Genomic DNA, 22,806 nt, shown 5'->3' with positions numbered 1-22,806 from the left:
TCTTATTGCAGATGCTGAAGAACGCCAACCTTCTAAGGAAGTATAGTTGGCTCTGTCCTCTCTTGCACAGAGCATCAGTATTGGCAGTCCAGTCCAATTTATCATCCACCTGCACTCCCAGGTATTCATAGGTCTGCACCTTCTGCACACAGTCACTTCTGATGATCACGGGGTCCATGAGGGGCCTGGGCCTCCTAAAATTCACCACCAGTTCCTTGGTCTTGCTGGTGTTCAGTTGTAGGTGGTGTGAGTCGCACCATTTAACAAAGTCCTTGTTTAGGTTCCTATACTCCTCCCCCTGCCCACTCCTGATGCAGCCCATGATAGCAGCGTCATCAGCGAACTTTTGCACTTGGCAGGACTCCGAGTTGTATTGGAAGTCCGATGTATGTTGGCTGAACAGGACTGGAGAAAGTGTAGTCCCCTGTGGCGCTCCTGGGCTGCTGACCACAATGTCAGACCTGCAGTTCCCGAGACGCTTATACTGAGGTCTGTCTTTAAGATAGTTCAGGATCCATGGCACTAGGTATGAATCTACTCCCATCTCTGTCAGCTTGTCCCTAAGGAGCAGAGGTTGGATGGTGTTGAAGGCGCTAGAGAAGTGCGGAAACATAATTCTTACAGTACCAATGCCTCTGTCCAAGTGAGAGAGGAATCAGTGTAGCATATAGAGGATGGCATCCTCCGTTCCCACCTTCTCCTGGTATGCGAACTGCAGAGGGTCAAGGGCATGGCTGACCTGTGGCCTCAGGTGGTGAAGCTGCAGCCGTTTCATGGTCTTCATCACATGTGATGTCAGGACGACAGGCCTGAAGTCATTCAGCTCACCAGGACGTGATACCTTACTAGAGATAATTGCTGTGTAATTACTAATATTTTCACCATTGCTTCTAACCATATTAAATTAGGTCTGAACATCTCAGACAATGTTATCTTTTAAGAATCTCATACTTTTTCTGTTTTTTTTTTTTTGTTTTCCCCTAGTAACGTGGCCAGTAAAGTCTTCCAAATTTCAATCTGGGCAGTATAAAAATCCTTTTTCTGGGTTATGTTGCTGTAGTGCAAGAATTCTTTTAACTTTGATTGTTGGGAGCATCTCATCATCAAATGTGCACCATGAGTTCTTAACCATATCTGCTGTCTCTCCTAATCACCTCTCTGTACTCATGCTATTTCTGGCTTCTTTGCGGTGATTATTTGGTGCCCTAAAAAATATTCCTTATTTGTTAATAACCAGGTCAGGGCAGTATTAGTCCTGCTTAATCTTGTGTCATTTGTTTGAATTGAGTGCTTTTTGTCTTTAGGTGTTCCATTGTTTTCACATTGCTCTTTGGCTTAAACCTTCTGATTTATGACTTTAGGTTTTGCTTATCCCTTCTGATCACCAGTGTACTGTCTAGCTACATGTTCTGTTTTCCTAGAGTTGTTTGTTTTTCACAAAATATATGACACTTGTATTTTTGTCCATGAGTTTATGATCATGCCAATAAATATTTGGCCTGTGAGATATGGTGCTGATTTATCATAAGAGCTGACTCCTGTGTTTTTACTTTCACAGGCTTAATAATTGTGACTGTGTGCCAGCGAGCTGATCTATAAGTTTTATACATTTGTTTCCGGTGACTGAATTTGAGGCTGATTAATTTGTTTGGTCTCTTTGGTCTACAGATTTTCCGATCTGTTTGATTTAAGCTCTCCTGACTACCCACATATGACTAATTTTTGAGATTAGGCTCCCATGACAGTTTATAACCATCTCATTGAGTTTTCGCAATGTCTGCAAGAGGTTGATCTGAGTTTTGTGTCTTGCAGTGCTGATGGCCCGTGGGTGGTTGATTTGTGGGTTCTGGCATCTGTTACTGTTTACAGCAGAACTGCACAACTCCAACCCTTAAGGGCACTGCAGTATCTCTGGATGCCTGTTCTAATTTCATCTCTCATAGACAAAGATGAATATAGATACTTGAAATTTGAAAAATTCTAATATTTGACTAGTGCACAATATAGCAGTGAAAAAGCATCTTATAAGCAATAGCTTGCTCTGTCATTTACTTATCTATCCATCTATCAGATTTTCACTATTGCAAATTAGGGGCCTTGATTTGACCAGAGTCTTTCCCAGTAGAGCTGTTTTTCTTTTTTGAGGCAATATGTAACCTTTTAGTAAACCAAAATAAATGTACATACACAAATGTACTCAATTTAAAGTTGGTAGTTAATATAGAATGCACTTCACGAAATGTTGGAGTACCTGTGCAAACCTCAGAAAGACATTCAGACTCCCGATCTGAATGGACATCATGTCCATTTCTTTAAATTGTAATTATAGCACCATCTTTAAAAAGTAAGTAAATATAATAAGAAGTGCCGACTTTCCAATGACCAACCGTCTGATAATTCCCCACTAATTAATATATATATATATATATATATATATATATATATATATATATATATTATACTAGCAAAATACCTGCGCTTCGCAGCGGAGAAGTAGTGTGTTACAGAAGTCAATGAAAAAGAAAAGGAAACATTTTGAAAATAACGTAACATGATTGTCAATGTAATTGTTTTGTCACTGTTGTGAGTGTTGCGTGTTGCTGTCACATATATATATATATATATATATATATATATATATATTTACACACACAGCTATTTCAGATCAGTGCAATACGCTGCTTGTTAAAACGGATAACTCTCCGCCTTACGTGCAAGTCTGCGTGGATATTATGAACTATCGTATTTGTTCAAGTTCTATTTAAATTTTAAATAGAAGGAATTTTTTTTAGTCGACAGAAATATCTTTGGTAGGAATGGTAAAAACAGACAGGAATATTATTCGTGAATAAATCAACTCAAACCTTAAACAACTTATAATATTTTGCTCTCCATAAAAATATATCCTGTCTAAATTATACAAGTTAGAAATAAAGTAAACGTTAAAAGAACAAACATTCAAATTTCTTTACTCTTATGTAATTTTATATAAAAAATAAACTTAGATTTTAAATATCCCAAAAGATTTTGCTCTCCATAAAAATATATCCTGTCAAAATTATACAAATTCAAATATGAACATGCTGCATAACAAAACCTAGAAATATAAATAAAATGTGTTCCTTTCAGCAATAACAAATCAAATCATTCAGTTGTCTTTGCTCATATGTCATTTTAGAGCTGGACGCCTGGCATCTTTTTTTGGCAACAGGTTCGTTTCTGTTTGGTGTGAGGTTCTGTGTTGTGGAGATTCTCAGGATGGATTGCAGGTGCTCATCAGTGAGGCGACTCCTGTGTGCTGTTTTGTTAGTCTTTATCACTGAGAAGAGCTTCTCACACAGATATGTGCTACCAAACATGCACAAGGTTCGAGCCGCATGTAGACGGACTTTTTGTTCTTCAAAGTCACCAAAGCGCCGTGCAAACTCAGTGCGCTCAGTTTATCAGCAAAGTGCGATTTGGGAACACCGTAGTGACGACTTGGTTTAACATTACTTGGCAACAGGGAAAGTGGGGCAAGGTGAACTGGTGCATTTGTGTCTCCCATAAAAGCAGCTTCACTTGAAATCACTTTGTGATTGTGCACGGGTTAAAACGTCCGCTGAAGTGTCAGATTCTTATTTAATTCTTCTGCTTTCTGTATCTTCTGCATTGCATTCAGGTTACCCTGATGTTTTGTCTCATAGTGCCGTCTTAGATTAAATTCTGTAATTACAGCCACATTAGCTCCACAAATGAGACACACGGGTTCAGTAAACATATACTCAGCCTCCCATCGGTTTTAAAGGCTCTATTTTCAGAATCAACTTTTCTCTTCAGCATCGTGTGAGCTAGCTTCGCAATAACTTGCAGCATCATAAGGTAGACTTGATTAACGCGTAAGTGTTCGGCAAGGCAGCTGAAGCGCTGCATTATGGGATCTGTAGTTTATTGTGTTACCAGCGCTTCATATACCCGGCCATTAATAACAATAATACAGTATATAAAATGATCTTGCGGGCGGATATAATTACACGGGGCGGATGTGGCCCGCCCTTGAGTTTGACACATATGGACTAAATAGAACTTGAAAAGATATATTTTTTCAAATGTGATCGCGCAATTCAGATAGAGTTGACGCACTACAGCCTGCATGCCTCAATAAGTCATCCTCCCTCGCTCTTACTTTTTACCGCTCATCTAATGAATACACTGAGTATGGCTTTACCAAAACAATCATTGATGGCTAATAAAGTATCCATTATTCGAGTATGTAGATCGGGATATATATATACATATATATATACCCGCGTATCGCAGCGGAGAAGTAGTGTGTTAAAAAAGCTAGAAAAGAAAAGGGAACATTTTAAAAATAACGTAACATGACTGTCAATATACAGTATTTGTTTTGTGAGTGTTACTGAGTGTTGCTGTCATCAAGGATTTGATTATCATTATTTCTTTCAATCAGGTTCGTATTTGTAGGATGTGTTGTGTTCAAGTTACATTCCGTGTTTGTCAATCGCTGTAAAGATGACAGGTTTCATTCATCGATTCGTTTCTTACTGCATCAATAAACAGCTCGTCTTCTTCTTTATCTGAGACCTGACACACTGCATGCACGGGTTTTTTACACTGTCTTCCTTTAGCGGGACATTGACTTTTCCACGTGTGCTTTGTTTCCGCAGTAGCTGGATTTATGAATATGCTTGTATGTATCAGACGCTTCATATTTTTGCTGCCTTTTCAATTGTGTAATTCGGTTTTGTTCAGCTCTTTGGAACTGTTGCTTTTTATCTGTGCACTGCGTCAGTTCACGTGAGCCGCTCGGTGTACATGCATCGAAGGTTCCCAGCTGTGCTGGTGCCATCTCGTGCTATGTCCATGGCTGTATTTAATGTTACCTTAGTCCTTTCTCTCGCAGTTTCGCTGAGTTTGTGTCAAACACCACCCTGACCATCTCATCTTCCTCTGCATAAGCACAGTCCTTCACCCGTGAATATTTAGTGGAGTTTGCTATTGGATTGCCGCTGACGGACGGCCTTATATGGGCAGGCACTAAATTACAAACGCCAGCGACAGCCTGTCTATGAACTTAATTTAAAGTGTAGATTTACATCGTGCTTTGTTTCTGAAGTAGCAGAACTCATGAATATGGTTGTATATGTCATTCGCTCGCTTCTTATTGTTTCGCTGCCTTCTCAATTATATAATGCATGTTTTCTTCAGCGCTTTTTTGGAGGTCTTCCTGGTTTTCTATGTACTGCGTGATTACGTGGGAGGCGTGATGATGTCACACGAAACTCCGCCCCCACGGCGTTCAAGCTCATCTCCATTACAGTAAATTGAGAAAAACAGCTTCCAGTTATGACCATTACGCGTAGAATTTCGAATAAAACCTGCCCAACTTTTGTAAGGAAGCTGTAAGGAATGAACCTGCCAAATTTCAGCCTTCCACCCACACGGGAAGTTGGAGAATTAGTGATGAGTGAGTGAGTGAGTGAGTCAGTGAGTGAGTGAGTGAGTGAGTGAGGGCTTTGTCTTTTATTAGTATAGATAATTAATAAATAAATTATATATATATATATAATTTAATTTATTTATTAATTATCTATACTAATAAAAGGCAAAGCCCTCACTGACTCATCACTAATTCTCCAAGTTCCCGTGTAGGTAGAAGGCTGAAATTTGGCAAGCTCATTCCTTACAGCTTCCTTACAAAAGTTCTTTTCATTTCGAAATTCTACACGTAACGGTCATAATGGTCGATAACAGTCGACAACGTCCGCCATGTTGAACTTTCTTATTTATGGCCCCATCTTCATGAAATTTGGTAGGCGGCTTCCCTGTGCTAACCAAAACCGATGTACGTATTTATTTCGATGGTATGACGCCACTGTCGGCCGCCATGTTGAAGTTTCCAATGTCACTAATTCTCCAACTTCCCGTGTAGGTAGAAGGCTGAAATTTGGCAGGTTCATTCCTTACAGATTACTTACAAAAGTTAAGCAGGTTTCATTTCGAAATTCTACGCATAACGGTCATAACGGTCGACAACGTCCGTCATGTTGAACTTTCTTATTTATGGCCCCATCTTCACAAAATTTGGTAGGCGGCTTCCCTGCGCTAACTGAAACTAATGTACATACTTATTTCAGTGGTATGTTGCCACTGTCAGCCTCCATATTGAACTTTTCAACGTCACTAACTCTCCAAATTCCCGTGTAGGTAGAAGGCTGAAATTTGGTACTTATTTCGGTGGTATGATGCCACTGTCGGCCGCCATATTGAACTTTTCAACAGTCTTTGTTACTTATGGGCCCATCTTCAAGAAATTCGGTACGCGGGTTCCCAACACTAACTGAATCCTACTTATATGTACATATATACGTCCATAGCCTGCAGCTCAGTCACTGTGTGAGGCGGCATTAGGTCCCCCATCCCAACACCTCCCACGTTGTTGGCTGCCTGCCTATATAAGGCCGTCCGTCGCTCCAGTCTCTACATTCCCTTCCTTGCTTCGCCACGGGATTCATGTCTCCCTGCTGATAACTACAGCCTTTTTATTTAATCCACGGCTTCTCCGCTGTTTTATTGTTCATTTATTACGATTATAGTTATTGTGTAGGTATTTTAGACTTACTTTACATTGTTAAGGTACCCATTTCCTTTATCATTCCAACCGTACCCGCATTAACGTGTCTATCGAGGTGATCACCATCGATCAAAGAACTGTCACTTACCGAGTGGTTTCCATGCCCGGAGATGGCAGCTACCTTTTCCATTCTCTTTGTTACATATTTCACGGCCATATCAGGCTCACTCTTGATATCCGGAGGAACATTGTGTCTTATGTATTGAATGACGGTACAGGAGATAATTATACTGCACAGGAGCACTAGAAGAGTGAAATGCTTAAGCCCTTCACCTATGGTTCTGCATGTGAGTTGATGGCTGCCGCTGAATTGTTCGTTTGTCACTTTCAAGTGTACCGAAATGGCCAAATATTTTACACCTTTGGACAACCACCAATGCCTCTTAAACATCTTAGATTCACAGGTGACGATTTCAGTAGTGGACACTTTGATGTTTATGAATGTTTAAACTCTCAAAAGCTGGATGTAAAGTTATCGATGAAACCGGTTGTATACTTAAAACGCTTGACAGATGCCGAATGTCACTTCAACAAAAGTCCTACATATGCTGTCGTAACTGAAACAAACCATGAAACTCAAACCGATTATGACTGCAGCAATCCAAGCTGTGAGATTTGAAACAAGATTACTGTTCACATGGCCAACTGTAAGTTACATGCTCAAGAGTAAGGTCCGCGAACAGCTTGGTAATATTACAACCGGAGGGCTGAACTGACAATGTGGTATACAAAGAGATCCTTAACAAATAATTATTGGTATATTTTCCCTCAGTTTAAAAAGGTTTAATTTTCTTCGTAATAAAACATTTAAGGCAGTACTTCGCCGCTGCGAAGGGAGGTTTTTTATCTATATATATCTAGAGAGAGAGGGAGAGAGATATAGATATAGATAGATATATAGATATTGATATAGATATAGATAGAGATATAATGTGTGTGTGTGTGTGTAGAGATATATATATATATATATAGAGATATATATATATATATATAGAGATATATATATATATATATATAGAGATATATATATATATATATATAGAGATATATATATATATATATATATATAGAGAGATATACATAGATATATAGATATACTGTATATAGATATATACAGATATACAGTGGTGTGAAAAACTATTTGCCCCCTTCCTGATTTCTTATTCTTTTGCATGTTTGTCACACAAAATGTTTCTGATCATCAAACACATTTAACCATTAGTCAAATATAAGACAAGTAAACACAAAATGCAGTTTTTAAATGATGGTTTTTATTATTTAGGGAGAAAACAAATCCAAACCTACGTGGCCCTGTGTGAAAAAGTAATTGCCCCCTTTATAAAAAAAAAACCTAACTGTGGTGTATCACACCTGAGTTCAATTTCCGTAGCCACCCCCAGGTCTGATTACTGCCACACCTGTTTCAATCAAGAAATCACTTAAATAGGAGCTGCCTGACACAGAGAAGTAGACCAAGAGCACCTCAAAAGCTAGACATCATGCCAAGATCCAAAGAAATTCAGGAACAAATGAGAACAGAAGTCATTGAGATCTATCAGTCTGGTAAAGGTTATAAAGCCATTTCTAAAGCTTTGGGACTCCAGCGAACCACAGTGAGAGCCATTATCCACAAATGGCAAAAACATGGAACAGTGGTGAACCTTCCCAGGAGTGGCCGGCCGACCAAAATTACCCCAAGAGCGCAGAGACGACTCATCCGAGAGGTCACAAAAGACCCCAGGACAACATCTAAAGAACTGCAGGCCTCACTTGCCCCAATTAAGGTCAGTGTTCACGACTCCACCATAAGAAAGAGACTGGGCAAAAACGGCCTGCATGGCAGATTTCCAAGACGCAAACCACTGTTAAGCAAAAGAACATTAGGGCTCGTCTCAATTTTGCTAAGAAACATCTCAATGATTGCCAAGACTTTTGGGAAAATACCTTGTGGACTGATGAGACAAAAGTTGAAGTTTTTGGAAGGCAAATGTCCCATTACATCTGGCGTAAAATGAACACAGCATTTCAGAAAAAGAACATCATACCAACAGTAAAATATGGTGGTGGTAGTGTGATGGTCTGGGGTTGTTTTGCTGCTTCAGGACCTGGAAGGCTTGCTGTGATAGATGGAACCATGAATTCTACTGTCTACCAAAAATCCTGAAGGAGAATGTCCGGCCATCTGTTCATCAACTCAAGCTGAAGCGATTTTGGGTGCTGCAACAGGACAATGACCCAAAACACACCAGCAAATCCACCTCTGAATGGCTGAAGAAAAACAAAATGAAGACTTTGGAGTGGCCTAGTCAAAGTCCTGACCTGAATTCAATTGAGATGCTATGGCATGACCTTAAAAAGGCGGTTCATGCTAGAAAACCCTCAAATAAAGCTGAATTACAACAATTCTGCAAAGATGAGTGGGCCAAAATTCCTCCAGAGCGCTGTAAAAGACTCATTGCAAGTTATCGCAAACGCTTGATTGCAGTTATTGCTGCTAAGGGTGGCCCAACCAGTTATTAGGTTCAGGGGCAATTACTTTTTCACACAGGGCCATGTAGGTTTGGATTTTTTTCTCCTAAATAATAAAACCATCATTTAAAACTGCATTTTGTGTTTACTTGTGTTATATTTGACTAATGGTTAAATGTGTTTGATGATCAGAAACATTTTGTGTGACAAACCTGCAAAAGAATAAGAAATTAGGAAGGGGGCAAATAGTTTTTCACACCACTGTGTGTGTATATATATATATATATACACTGTGTGTCATATATATATATATATATATATATATATATATATATATATATATATATATAACAGCAACACTCATAACAGTGACAAAACAATTACATTGACAATCATGTTACGTTATTTTCAAGATTTTTCCTTTTGTTTTTCATTACTTCTTTAACACACTACTTCTCACAAGTACGCGGGTATTTTGCTAGTATATATATATTTTTATTTATATATATATATATATATATATATATATATATATATATATATATATATATATATATATATATATATATAACATTTTATTAATTTTATTAAAATAACATCCCATATAAGCAAGTCAAGTTTAATAAAACTAGGTTCGAAATCAATTGACCCCCACCCATGAGAAAGAGAGCTAGGTCAGCAGAATAAAACTTTAATAACAGTAAAAATATATAAATAAATAGATGAATAAAAATAAATAGAATAAAAAAAGAGGAGATAGAATCCGCTTTCTCAATTTAAATGTGTATTCTAAAATGTTATTGATCAGATCCTGCCAAGTTTTGTACAGATCCTCCAAGTGAGAATTGGATTTTTTTCCAATTTCAGATAATATATAAGATCAGTTACTCACTGACTTAAAAGAAGTGCATTAGGATTCTTCCAGTTAAGCAAAATAAGGTATAATGCCAATCATATACGTATATATATATATATATATATATGTATATATATATATATATATATATAGTCAATGTATGTGGGTGTGTATGTATGTTCCAGAGCATCACTTCTGAACAGCTGGAGCGATTTTCATGACATTTGGTACACATGTTCCTCATTGGTTGACTTAAAATACTGTAGGGTGAAATCAATCCTAACCTACCCCCTTCTGGGTAGGGTGGGTGGTGATCTTGCAGTCATGTATGCATGTTATCATCAAGTTGACATTTGGAACGACCACCAGAGGGCGAATTGGAGGCGACTGCCAGTATTTTGTATGTTTTGAGCGCCACCGCGCCCCTGTTGCTTTTCAAATTAAATAGAGTTGGCTGGTTCCAAGCGTCAATTAGATGATAACATACACACAAGATGGCAAGACAAACACATTAGTGAGTCTTCATTGTTTTTTAATTTATTTTTATTTTTAAAGGTGTCTTTTGTTTTTTTTTTTAATTTTGTGAGAAAAATATAATAAAAAAAAAAAAAACTTTATTTACCTCCTGGGCAACGCCTGGTATTTCATCTAGTAGTGAAATAAAGGCATTTAGAGTTTGTTTGTCCTTCTCCACTTTAAGCCCATCTGGGAGTCCACCAAACACAGCTGTTAATGGGTTAAGAGGGATTGTGATGCCCAGGCTGTCTGAGTGGCATTTAAAGATTTTGGTCCAGAATGATGTTAACTTGGTGCAGGCCCAAGACATGTGGTCCAGTGAGTCTGGAACTTGATTGCAATGTTCGCAGGTTGGATCCTGGAAACATTTTTGGACAATTGTAAACGAGACAGATGCACTCGATATATATATAATTTTAATTTGAATAATTGTATGCTTTGTGCATATGGAGCTCGAGTGAATTGTGTGCATTGCTGCCTTCCACTCCTTTTCTGAGATTTTGAGTGAGGGATTCTTTCCCACTGTCCTCTCGGATCTTTGAAAGGGAGGGACATTACATTTTTTTATATATTACGAGTCCTCAATACTTTGTTTTCAAGAGTTTGAACTTTTGACCACCCAGGAACATAACCTCTTTGATTTGTGTTGTGTAGATCACAGTTTTCAAACTTGTCTTTTTTTTCCCCTCCTTCTCCTCTCAGTTCGATTTTCTGCATCAATTCTGATAATTTTCCAACTTTTTTTTTTTTTTTTTTACACCCTGAGACACCGGATCTGATTCTGCCATCAATTCCTGTTGATTTTTTTGGAGCATTTCGTCCACCATTGTGGTTTCATACCTGCTGCGATTTTTGTAGCACTGTGACGATGATGGTTTTTTAACTTTCTCCAGTGCCTTTGATACCGTCCAGCCATCTTTTTTCAGGGGTAAACTCAGAGATATGCAGATGGATGAGCCTATGATGTCCTGGATAATGAATGGATTATCTGTCGGGTAGACCGTAATATATGAGACTCAAGGTCTGTGCCTCTGACTTGGTTGGGGGTAACAGTTGAGAACCGTAAGGAAAATTCCTTTTCTTGTCACTCTGTTCACCTCAGATTATAAATATAACAGCAGGTCACTTGCAGAAATTATCAGATGGTTCTGCACTTATGAGGTGTATTGATAAAGAGGGTGAGACAGAGGAGAGGAGTCAGGTAGAGAACTTTGTTACCTGGTGCAGAAAGAACTGTTTGCAATTTAAAATCAGGAAAACCAAAACTGGTCATTGACTTTCACCACACCTCGCCAGATCCTCTATGTCCAGTCACTATTCAAGGATGGATGTAGAGGTGGTGTACTCCTATAGGTACTTTGTGGTCCACATCAACAACAGGTTGGAATGGTAAGACAGAGGAGCTATATAAGAAAGAGCAGAGCAGATTCTTTACTTTTTTATTAGGTGACTGTGCTACTTTAATTTGGGTAGTCCAGTCAAGTTGGGGAGCATGCACTGGTACAGTGTATTGCCGCACCCACTACATGAAAAAACAGCTCGGGATCCCAGTTGGCAACCCCCCAGGCAGACGCACAGTCCAGTCCCACCCTCCGGAAATGACCCTTTTTCTGCCGCAGCCAGGTGTTACGTGGGCGACCCCTTGACCTGGTCCAGCCACTCGGGTCCTCAACAACAAGCGCGATCTCCCTCGGGGAACCACGCCACATGGCCGTAGTGCTGTAACTAACGTTCATACACAATGCTGGTAATGTGCCTCATTCACTGTGATGGCCAGTGCGATTTTTCTGTGTTGTGGTGTGCTCGGCTGGTAACATCATTTCAAGCAGGAATCCCTGAATGAACAAGTTAATTAAAAAGGCAGACCAAGTTATGGGATGAAGGAGAGAATGAAGACCAAACCGAGTGCCATTATGAACAATGCTGCACATCTTATCTCTGACATACCAACACTGAGGACTTCCAATCAACAAATTTTTCAGCACAAGTGTGTCAAGAAAAAATGGTGAAGGGGCTGCTCAATACCAAGAGCAAAACGCTTTTATAATGCCTCAGTTTGACTGTGACAGCTCTTTTAATCTTTAGCCTAGTCAGAAGTTCTTTTTCTTTTTTAGTTTTCATCATTCTGGTGTGTATTTGAGGAGGTGTGGTTGCTGTTGTTGTTATAATTTAATAATATTTTATTTATTTCTTGAGCTTCTGTAAAAAAGAAAATGCATCCTTCTGAATAAATAAAGGGACGAGTGCTCTGTCCAGGACCAGCCCCTACCTTACACCTAGTACTGCCTGGATATGCTGTGGCTACCAATGATCCTGACTTGAATTAAGCAGATTTTAGAATGCTGTGTAAAAAGAGAAGCAGGACATTCGCTGACCCCTGCAGGACCCCACTTTGACCTTAACTAATTTAGAAATGGTTCCTCACACTGTAACCAATTGATGTAATGTGCTGAAGCGAATTCTTCCCACTGCTCCCTGCATGTCTTGTCTCTTAAAGTCTGCAGACTTTTAATGGTTCGGATCATGTGAGTGTGGTGAAGCTGCTGTCTGCTGTTTTCTCCCTGCTTGTGCTCATTCCAGTGCCTGTCTTTTCTCTAGCACAGTCTGCTTTACTGAAGAAATTAATCAGCCGGAGCGTACGCACCTTGGAAAATTGCCTATGGCTATGCAGTTAGTAATTGTTAAAAGAAATATTTTCAGCTAGATGTTAGTTTTTTTTTTTTTTTTTTTGAGGGGAATGTCAATCAATACACACAGTTATATTTTCAGCAACGAGATGTGGTCCTGCATGAAACAGTAACGGTTAGAATGGCATTGCGGTTAAAGCACTGGACTTCAAGCTCTGAGCTTGTTGTTTTCAGATCCTGCTACTGACGCCGCGCGGCCATGAGCAAGTCACTTCACCTGCCTGTGCTCTAAATGGAAAAACAAACACACACACACACAAAAAAGAAGAACTGTAACTAACTGTACCTCTTAAATGTTGCAAGCCTCCTTGGAGAGGTGAACCAAATAATTCAATGTTAGATCTAGCAATATACAGTAATCTGTTAATTACCCAGATTAGAGGAATCTCATATCCTTCAAAGTACAGCTAAATGTCATTATTTACTTCAGAAAAATGTTCTTTATTTGATGTCCGTTGTTGCCGGACACTGCAATAATATTCCAAATGTAATGGTGGCACAGCCCTAATTCACTTCAGACTGTCCACTGTTTGTGTTTTCTTTACACTACTCGTTCCACTCTATCATATGTGAACTCTCTTATTAAAGTGTAATGATTTCTGCTTATTTGCAGATGCACAAAGCTGTGCCATCATAAGCCCCATGATCTAAAGGATGATGTATCTGAGAAGCAGTGTCCTGTCACAGTGAATCCACGTCACATGAAAAAAGCTTTTAGAGTGATGAATGAGCTACGCAGGTAAGCCAGCATTTTTATGCACATTTTGTGAAATTCTTGTTTTTTAAGATCCTGTATGAAAGGTTGACTTGTTCCTAGGGTCACGGGATTAACAAATAATTAAAACTTAATGCCACACTCATTTTCTATACATTTTTTTTTCCTTTCGGTTTATGTTGGTCACATAACCAGAAACATTTCTTCAATAGTGACTCTAAAAGACACACAAATATTCAGTGTCAGCAAATACCATATTAACAGCGCTATGGACTTCATGAAGCCAGCGTGTGCAGTGGCATTTATTAATACGGATGCTGTGTACAGCAGATTTTTTTTCTTCTTCTTCCTGAAATACGCAGTGTGCTTCTTAACCGCAAAGAAACATTTATTTATATAGCACATTTTCATACAAAAAAGTAGCTCAAAGTGCTTTACATAATGAAGAAAAATAAAAGACAAATAAGAAATTAAAATAAGACAACATTAGTTAACATAAAAGAGTAAGGTCTGATAGCCAGGGAGGACAAAAAAAACAGAAAAAAAAACTCCAGATGGCTGGAGAAAAAAATAAAATCTGCAGGGGTTCCAGGCCATGGGACTGCCCAGTCCCCTCTGGGCATTCTACCTAACATAAATGAAATAGTCCTCTTTGTAGTTAGGGTTCTCACGGACACACTTGATGATGATGATGGTCATGCAGACTTTTGGCTTTTAATCCATCACTGTTGGAACATCACAGTGCTTTGAGTAGATGGTGGTGTTAAGGACACCAGAAAAAGAAACAGAAGAAAGAGTAGGGGTTAGTACAGATTTTAGAGCCACCATGAATAGTTATAATAATGAAAGTCCAGTTTCATGCATAAATAGAGTAATATTTACATGTTTTCTTCTTGGTCAGTTGTCTGCCTCATCCCACATTTAAGAATGTTGGGTTAATTGAAGACTCTAAATTTGCATGATGCCTTGTGCTGGAAGTGGTGTCCTGCAGTGGATTTGTGTCCCATTCGGGGTGGGTTTCTGGGATAGACTTTATCCCTTTATGTCTTTGTTTGAATAAATGGTTTTGGAACATGATGAATGAATCTGGCAGTGTAAGACGTTTGCTAGAGTTCTGCTTAGTATGGAGGTAGTGGTGAAAAATATGGTGATGCTCCAAGGAAGGAAGATAGATACTTTATTAATCCCAAGAGGAAATTCACATACTCCAGCAGCAGCATACTGATAAAGAACAATATTAAATTAAAGAGTGATAAAAATGCAGGTATAACAGACAATAACAGTTTTTATAATGTTAACGTTTACACCCCGGGGGTGGAATTGAAGTGTTGCATAGTGTGAGGAAGGAACGATCTCCTCAGTCTATTGGTTTGAGCAGGACGGTGACAGCAGTCTGTCGCTGAAGCTGCTCCTCCTCTGTCTGGAGATGATCCTGTTCAGTGGATGCAGTGGATTCTCCATGACTGACAGGAGCCTGCTCAGCGCCCGTCTCTCTGCCACGAATGTCAAACTGCCCAGCTCCGTGCCTACAATAGAGTGATGTGCATGAAGTTTTAGGAGGATATTTTTAAAGCACAGACCAATGAAAAGTTGGAGGAATTCTGTATTGAATGGTGAAGATCTGGAAGCTAAATGAGGAGGATGCAACAGGAAAATTTGCTGATCCATTGGTTGAAAGAGTAAATAAGGTTTCAAAAAGTAGTTAAATTTAAAATAGCTGAAAGTAGCAGATGACATTCGTCATACACAGAGGGTTTTGATGGCATTTAGGGCAGTCAAGGGTAAGCAGAAATACTTAAAAAGATAGGGAAAAATAGCAAAACATGGAGTACAACATGCCAGGTATGAAGGAGTAAAGCAGATTTTAGGAAAACAATGGTGTAGGAACAAAAAAACTAAAGAGGCAGTAGATTTTAGATTAGCTGCAGAATGAGGATGAAAGGATGAATGGATTTGGTATGGCAAAATAAATGTTAGAAGATGGGAATGATTTGATAGAAAAATGCCAGCAGGAGCGTTATAATAAAGAAGTAATGTAATGGAGAATCATGATTGTTTTGATAAAGTAGATAGGATTGCATGAAGACTCTCAAAAGACTACATCTTTGCAGTTCTAAAGCCAATGAACAGTAAATCTTTGAGCCCAACTACAGAGTTTTGGAGATAATCTAGGTTGCTGTCTTACAAAGTGGAATTAGTGAGACTGGAAAAAATGTGCTCAGCTAAAGTGTAAAGGAATTGGTGATTAACAAAAACTTCATATTAACTGAGACTCTGTCCACACTACTACGTTTTCTTTTAACAATGCACACCTTGGTCTACATTTTCAACGTTTGGCCTTATTACCCCAACATTTTCAACCCATGAAAGTGGATCCTTTTGAAAACTCTGTCCAGATCCATATATTTGTGAAAACGCCAACTCTGTGTTTGAGTGTGGATGTCCGAAAATCCCAGTTTTTTAAAAAACAAAGACTCTAATCACTCTTTGATTGGCTCATGCTATTACGTGGCCCCATCCCTGATTGCATCCTGCTCATTGCAATGTTCATTCCAAGACTGGCCACTATTGACAGAAGAAAATCGTAATGTAGACATAGTGGAGTTGCTTTTTGTGACGTTTGTTCTTTTGCCTGTATGCATCTAAGTTGTGTTTTGTACAGTCTGAATGCTATATATGCACAAAAGGCAAATAATTTACCTGTTGCTACCATTTTTGAATGAGTTCCTAGGCTGGTGGCTAATGCACACGTGCCTGGTGTAGGCAAACGTCTGTGCCATATGTGTTTCCGATCATTTTAGTGTGGACGGGAAACTTTGGTAAAGAATATTAAAATGCTAGTATGGACACGTATCATATTTGTTTTAAAAAAAAAAAAAAAAAGTAATTTTTAAATTTAAACGTGGTAGTGCGGCCGTAGCCTGAATTTTAAGAACTGTCTACCATTCCTCCTTCTGAAGGCCCCTTTGTGGCATTGAAATGCATGACCAGATATTGTGTAAAGGAATAAGGTAAGGCAAATGAAACTGAATCTATGGAGGAATATTTCGGACAAGATGAAATAAATAAATAAATGCGTAAATAAATATAAGTACTGTGAAATGTGAGCATAAATAAATAAATGTGTCATGAAATGAGAGCCTTAATAAATAAATATGTCATGAAATGAGAGCATAAATAAATAAATGTGTCACGAAATATGTTTTTCGTTGCTTATTTATTTATTTCATTTTGTCCGTAACATTCCTGCAAACCGTCATAAAATACGGCTTAAAATAAAACTGTCACTTTCACTCCTCAAAGTTGAGAGGGTGGGCTCTAACACGCCCTCTAGTTACTGATTGGTGAATCAATAGCACAAGAATTAATTAGAAAAATGCTTACTACTGCCGATGAAATGGATTCTGCCGAAGATATTACGTATTTCAGAGCGAGAACTAAAGATTTATTGGAAGAAATTACAATGTTGGCGGCCCTTTTAGACTCCGATATAGATGAAACTGTTTTTGAAATTATCAAAGAACAGGTGGAACAGACTCTACTACACTCCAGTTCAGGTGATGCAGTACCCTGCTCTGGACGTCCATCCTTTGACATTCCAGCTGAGTCAATAGAACACCTTCTGTTATGCGGTTTAAAAGTACAACAGATTGCAGATCTGTATGGTGTATCAGAGAAGACGATCACAAGGCGAATGAGCCAGTTTGATATACAGTAAGCTGCAACGGCTGTATTAGTTTAGGTACTTTGACATGGAATGCCCAAAGCAGCTCCAACTAATATTTTGAACTGAACAACTTTACCACTGATCAGAGCTGCACAGTTGTTTGAAAAAGTAGCTGCGAATATGCAACTGACTTTATACTCGTAAAACAAGGGTCAAATACTCAGTTCTAAAAGGGCCGCCAACATTGTAATTTCTTCCGATAAATCTTCAATTCTCTCTGAAATAATGTAATATCTTTGGCAGAATCCATTTCATCGGCAGTAGTAAGCATTTTTCTAATTAATTCTTGTGCTATCGATTCACCAATCAGTAACTAGAGGGCGTGTTAGAGCCCACCCTCTCAACTTTGAGGAGTGAAAGTGACAGTTTTATTTCAAGCCGTATTTCATGACGGTTTGCAGGAATGTTACGGACAAAATGAAATAAATAAATAAGCAACGAAAAACATATTTCGTGACACATTTATTTATTTATGCTCTCATTTCATGACATATTTATTTATTAAGGCTCTCATTTCATGACACATTTATTTATTTATGCTTACATTTCACAGTACTTTTATTTATTTACGCATTTATTTATTTATTTCATTTTGTCAGAAATATTCCTCCATATGAATCAGGAAGCAGGTTAGAAAAGAACTCCAATTACAACGATCAAATGGTTGTTGTTTGTAATGTTGTCGAGGAAGAGACGGATGAGTGCATTTTTAAGAAAGTGATTGGTTAGGAAGCAGATAGTTTGTGGTTCGGAGAAATTGATTTACTGCAGTCATGTTAGGCACATGAGGTGCATGGCCGAGAATGACTAGGTTTGATAGTTTTTGAGGTAAGCAATATGGAATGGGACCACGACAGGCCCAGGAATGCATGGATGGAGGTGGTAACAAACAATGTGAAAAAACTGTGTCTTTCCTCAAAACGCTGTGCCACATTACATAACATTTGTGGCAAATTTAAGTTGTAGACTTCATTTTAAAAATTCTTATTGAGTTGGAGGCAGTCATGTAGTCTGACATACCCATCACCCTAGTCCAGCCAGTCAGTAAAATGTTCAAGCAGGTTTAATTTATTTTTAAATCCATAAGGGTTGTGTGTGTGTGTGTGTGTGTGTGTCTGAGAGCGGACAACCAAAGAGTGTTTACCTGCAAGTACGGTGCATGAAATGCAGCTAAGACAAATAAGAAACATGGGTGTTTTAGATGTGTCAAACAGAAGAAAGGCTCATCTGTATGATGTTGTATGTTTTACACACCATGGCAGAATAGAAGAAAAGAAAAAAAAAAAATAGTTGCTATACCTTGGGAGCCAGGTCTGTCAGGTAGGATGTTATTAGCTGTCAGAAAAATGGGTGAGCTTGCGATACTTTCAAAATGTGAAACTGACCTGCAAAGACATTGTATAGTTGTCTAATTTGTCATACTCTGAGATTCATTGCCTTGTAATATGACAATATCAGCAACTGCAGTCATCAAGTTTATAAGTTGTGTAATATGACATTGGTGTAAAGAAGGTGAAGATAATAGAAAAAGGACAGTTGAAAATCCTGCTAACTTTTTGTAAATAATAACCAACAAGAATCACTTTAACTGGTTATAACATAACTTGGCTGTGATCAAGAAGGTATACCAAGGTCTTTAATAGAAGTCCAAGGAAAGCCCTCATGTCTTCATCTGCATTCACTTCTATAGATGCACTGTGAAATCTGTTATCACTGGCTGCATTACATCCTGATATAACACCTGAACCGACGAGGACCACAAAGCACTACAGAAGGAGGTAAAGGCAGAAGAGAATATTATTGGCAGACAGCACTCTTCTGTCCAAGACATACAGCGTACAACACCTGCTGCCTTCAGTTGCCTACCGTTCTTATTGAAGACCTCGGCTGTCCTGCACAGTCCATTGTCTTTCTTCCTGAATTGTGGCAAATGGAGAATTGGCACTCATACTGTTAAATTATGGCGCTTTTCCACTGCATAGTACGGCACAGCACGGTTCAGTACAGCTCACCTTGGTTCGGCTCAGTTTGCATTTCGACTGCAGTTTAGTACCGCTTTAGAGTGGGCGGGATTATTCACGTGTCGTTATAGTTGCGCCGCCTCTACTGCTCGCTCTTCATTTTTTTTTACTTGTCCCTACACTGTTTGTAAGTCCGATGGTAGCCATGTGCGCCCAAGAGCTTAGCGACCTCCTGAAAAACTTTTTCATTCCGCTGTTCATCCAGCTCTCGCGGATCCGCTCGGCTACCAACTAGAGGAACGTCTGTACTTCCTCAATAGACCACAAAACAGCCATTTTTGGTTAAAACAAAATGGTGCATCCGAACCTTCGCTGGCTGTGCGGGTCTGTTGTGTCTCGTGTCGCAAGTTCAGTGACGCAGTAATGACGATTTTCTCCGGCCAATCAGTGACCAGCAGAGTTTACACGTCACGTTTTGGTAACGGTTCGGCGCGCTTGGAACCTTGTCTGAGGTGGTACTAAAAAAAGGACCAGGTACCAGGTACTGTTCCCAGTGGAAAACCCCCCCAAAAGTGAGCTGAACTGAACCGTGTCGTGCCGTACTATGCAGTGGAGAAGCGCCTTTAAAGGACTGTTTTTCACATTAGGTCACAGAGCTTCTCAGTAACCACTCCTATTGACAAATGCATGAGTGTTTCTTGTATATGTCATTTGATGTTAAATTAATGGTAAGTGTTGTGTTCACTTGTACAAATTTGTCAGTACTGTATGGGGGACAAATACGTAGGTATACAATGGTATGGTGAATACATAACAAACATGAGCTTAAATAACCAGTTAGTGTTATCTTAGCTAGTGCTTAATTAAAAATGTTTTGTATTAGGACTGATGATATGCATGAATTAGTTATTTTCATGGTAATTAAAGAAACTAAATTGTCTAAATAAATATAAAAAAAATTTAAATTGAGATACCACATACTGTAGCTAATCTTGAAAGTTAATAAATGCTTTTAAAACTTGAAAATACACAAAAATATATCTCAACCATTAGTAATTTTATTAAGATGTTAGAATATTAAATCTCCTTCTGTTCTTATTTCAGCGTTATCTAGTCAGCTGTCCGTATTAAACACTAGCTGTGCTTCTCATCTAAGACAAGTTGAAATCTTTTTTTTTTTATTTATTTATTAATTTTATTACAATCAATACATAGCAATCAAGTTTTTACAAAAAAAAAGAATTATGCTAAGAACAGATCGATCCCCACCCTTGAGAGAGAGAGCAAGCCAAACGGTGTAAAATTTAAGGCTTTTAAAAATACCTAAATCAACAAATTCTCTGTGCTTTATAAAATCATTTCAAAATATTACTGATTAGATCCTGCCATGTTTTGAAAAAAGTCTGCACAGATCCTCTAACTGAGTATTTGATTTTTTCCAATTTTAAATAATATAACACATCAGTTTCCCACTGACTTAAAAGAGGAGAGTTTGGGTTCTTCCAGTTTATCAGAATAAGTCTGCGTGCCAACAGTGTAGTGAATGCAATCACAATTTGTTTGTCTTTCTCCACTTTAAGACCCTCTGGAAGAACCCCAAACACAGCTGTTAATGGGTTAGGAGGGATTGTGAGTCCAAGACTGTCTGAGAGGTAATTAAAAATTTTTGTCCAGAATAATGTTAATTTGGAGCAGGCCCAGAACATGTGACCTAGTGAGGCTGGGGCTTGGTTGCAACGTTCGCAGGTTGGATCTTGCCCTGGAAACATTTTGGAGAGTTTTAGTCGAGACAGATGTGCTCGATATATAATTTTGAGTTGTATAATTGTATGCTTTGCGCATGTTGAATTCTAAGTAATCAACATAGATGTCAGTGTTAATGTTTGCATTGCACTATCAACTGGAGTGAATTTTGTAATGCATGTAGTAATAAAATGCATTGCATCTGTCACTCCAACAGATGGCGCATCTGGCACACATTTGTAGTAATAAAATGCTTTACTACAAATGTTTGTGATGTATGCCATCTGTTGGAATGAGAAAGACATAGTAACCAGGCAGACACACAGGCATCTGTCCTTTTATTGAGGTTTATGGTTGCCACTTTTAAAACTGCCATCATTTCTTTATTTCCTTTGACTTGTACAGTATACTGAAAATCTCATTCCAGCAGTAAAATAAAAGTCCTTGTTGTTATCGACTAATTAGGCATTCTGATTACTAATTTATAATTAGATTGTTTCTCTTTTCCAGTCAGAAACTTTTGTGTGACGTGACAATTGTTGCAGAAGATGTGGAGATCGCAGCACATAGAGTGGTCTTGGCTGCATGTAGCCCTTACTTCCATGCCATGTTTACAGGTATGGTATTATATTTTTTTTTCTTTTTTTTTACGTATGTTACATTGTCCATGTTTACATGCACACACAAGCAGGGTTAGGTAAGTAACCTGTTTAAGGCAGAAACCTGGTCAATTAAAAAACGAGGTTTACATGTGCAAGGATGCCTCGGGAATTATTCTTTGGCAAAACACTCCGTTGTCATTATAACTGCACTAAAAAAGTTAAATGTCTTCATCAGCTACTGTGAATCTGAAAACAGTCTTGAAGGCAGTGATAATTGGCTTGTGATTTATAATTACGTTTAGTCCTTCTTCATGTGCTATATAAAGTAATGTCTATCCTCTTTTTACATCCTCCACCTGAACCACCGATTATTCACAGTATGAACGCTGGCCGTTGTGTCACCTGATCACACTGTTTCACCATGTCTTTAGCAAATAGCTGGATTAATGATAAACTGACACTTGAGTTATAGGTTTCTGATACTGCATTGCACGCAGCATACTCTTTTGTTTTCTGCTTGGCTTGGCAAATTGAGCCCTGCAAGGGACTGGCATACCGGTATGTGTGCTTTTTGGGTATAAATTCTGACCCTACCATCGGTGTGCCTCAGCAGCAGAGCAGATTATACACACCAGGCTACATTTTTTGAGTCTTCAACTGTTCATTTTGAGTAAGCCTTATGCCAATTACAGCCTTGGCTATTTGTTCTAGGCGGACAGGAGAGGAACCTGGCATGGCCTTCCGTAGTTGGAGCCTTTCTGCCGCAAGATTTGCTATGTTGTGTATTCTGAGATGCACTTCTACTCGCCAGAGTTGCACAGAGTTGTTATCTGAGTTACCGTAGACTTTCTATCAGCTGGACATTCTCCTCTAGCTTCACTCATCAGCAAGGCGTT

General features: G+C 38.6%; 1 protein-coding gene across 3 annotated transcripts in view; it reads left to right on the top strand.

The window, feature by feature from the left end:
* Window positions 1-22,806, top strand: part of klhl2 (kelch-like family member 2) — a 114,914-nt gene that overhangs the window by 30,467 nt on the left and 61,641 nt on the right. For all 3 annotated transcript variants that reach the window (XM_039759627.1, XM_039759626.1, XM_039759625.1), the window contains exons 2-3: window positions 13,776-13,901; window positions 21,819-21,925. In XM_039759627.1, coding sequence (XP_039615561.1) covers window positions 13,776-13,901; window positions 21,819-21,925 — 233 coding nt within the window. The remainder of the gene's footprint in view (window positions 1-13,775; window positions 13,902-21,818; window positions 21,926-22,806) is intronic.

This window comes from Polypterus senegalus, chromosome 7 (genome assembly GCF_016835505.1).
Source record: "Polypterus senegalus isolate Bchr_013 chromosome 7, ASM1683550v1, whole genome shotgun sequence".
Taxonomy (NCBI): domain Eukaryota; kingdom Metazoa; phylum Chordata; class Cladistia; order Polypteriformes; family Polypteridae; genus Polypterus; species Polypterus senegalus.
Note: the sequence above shows the minus strand (reverse complement) of the source record. Positions and strands in the feature narration are given on the sequence as shown.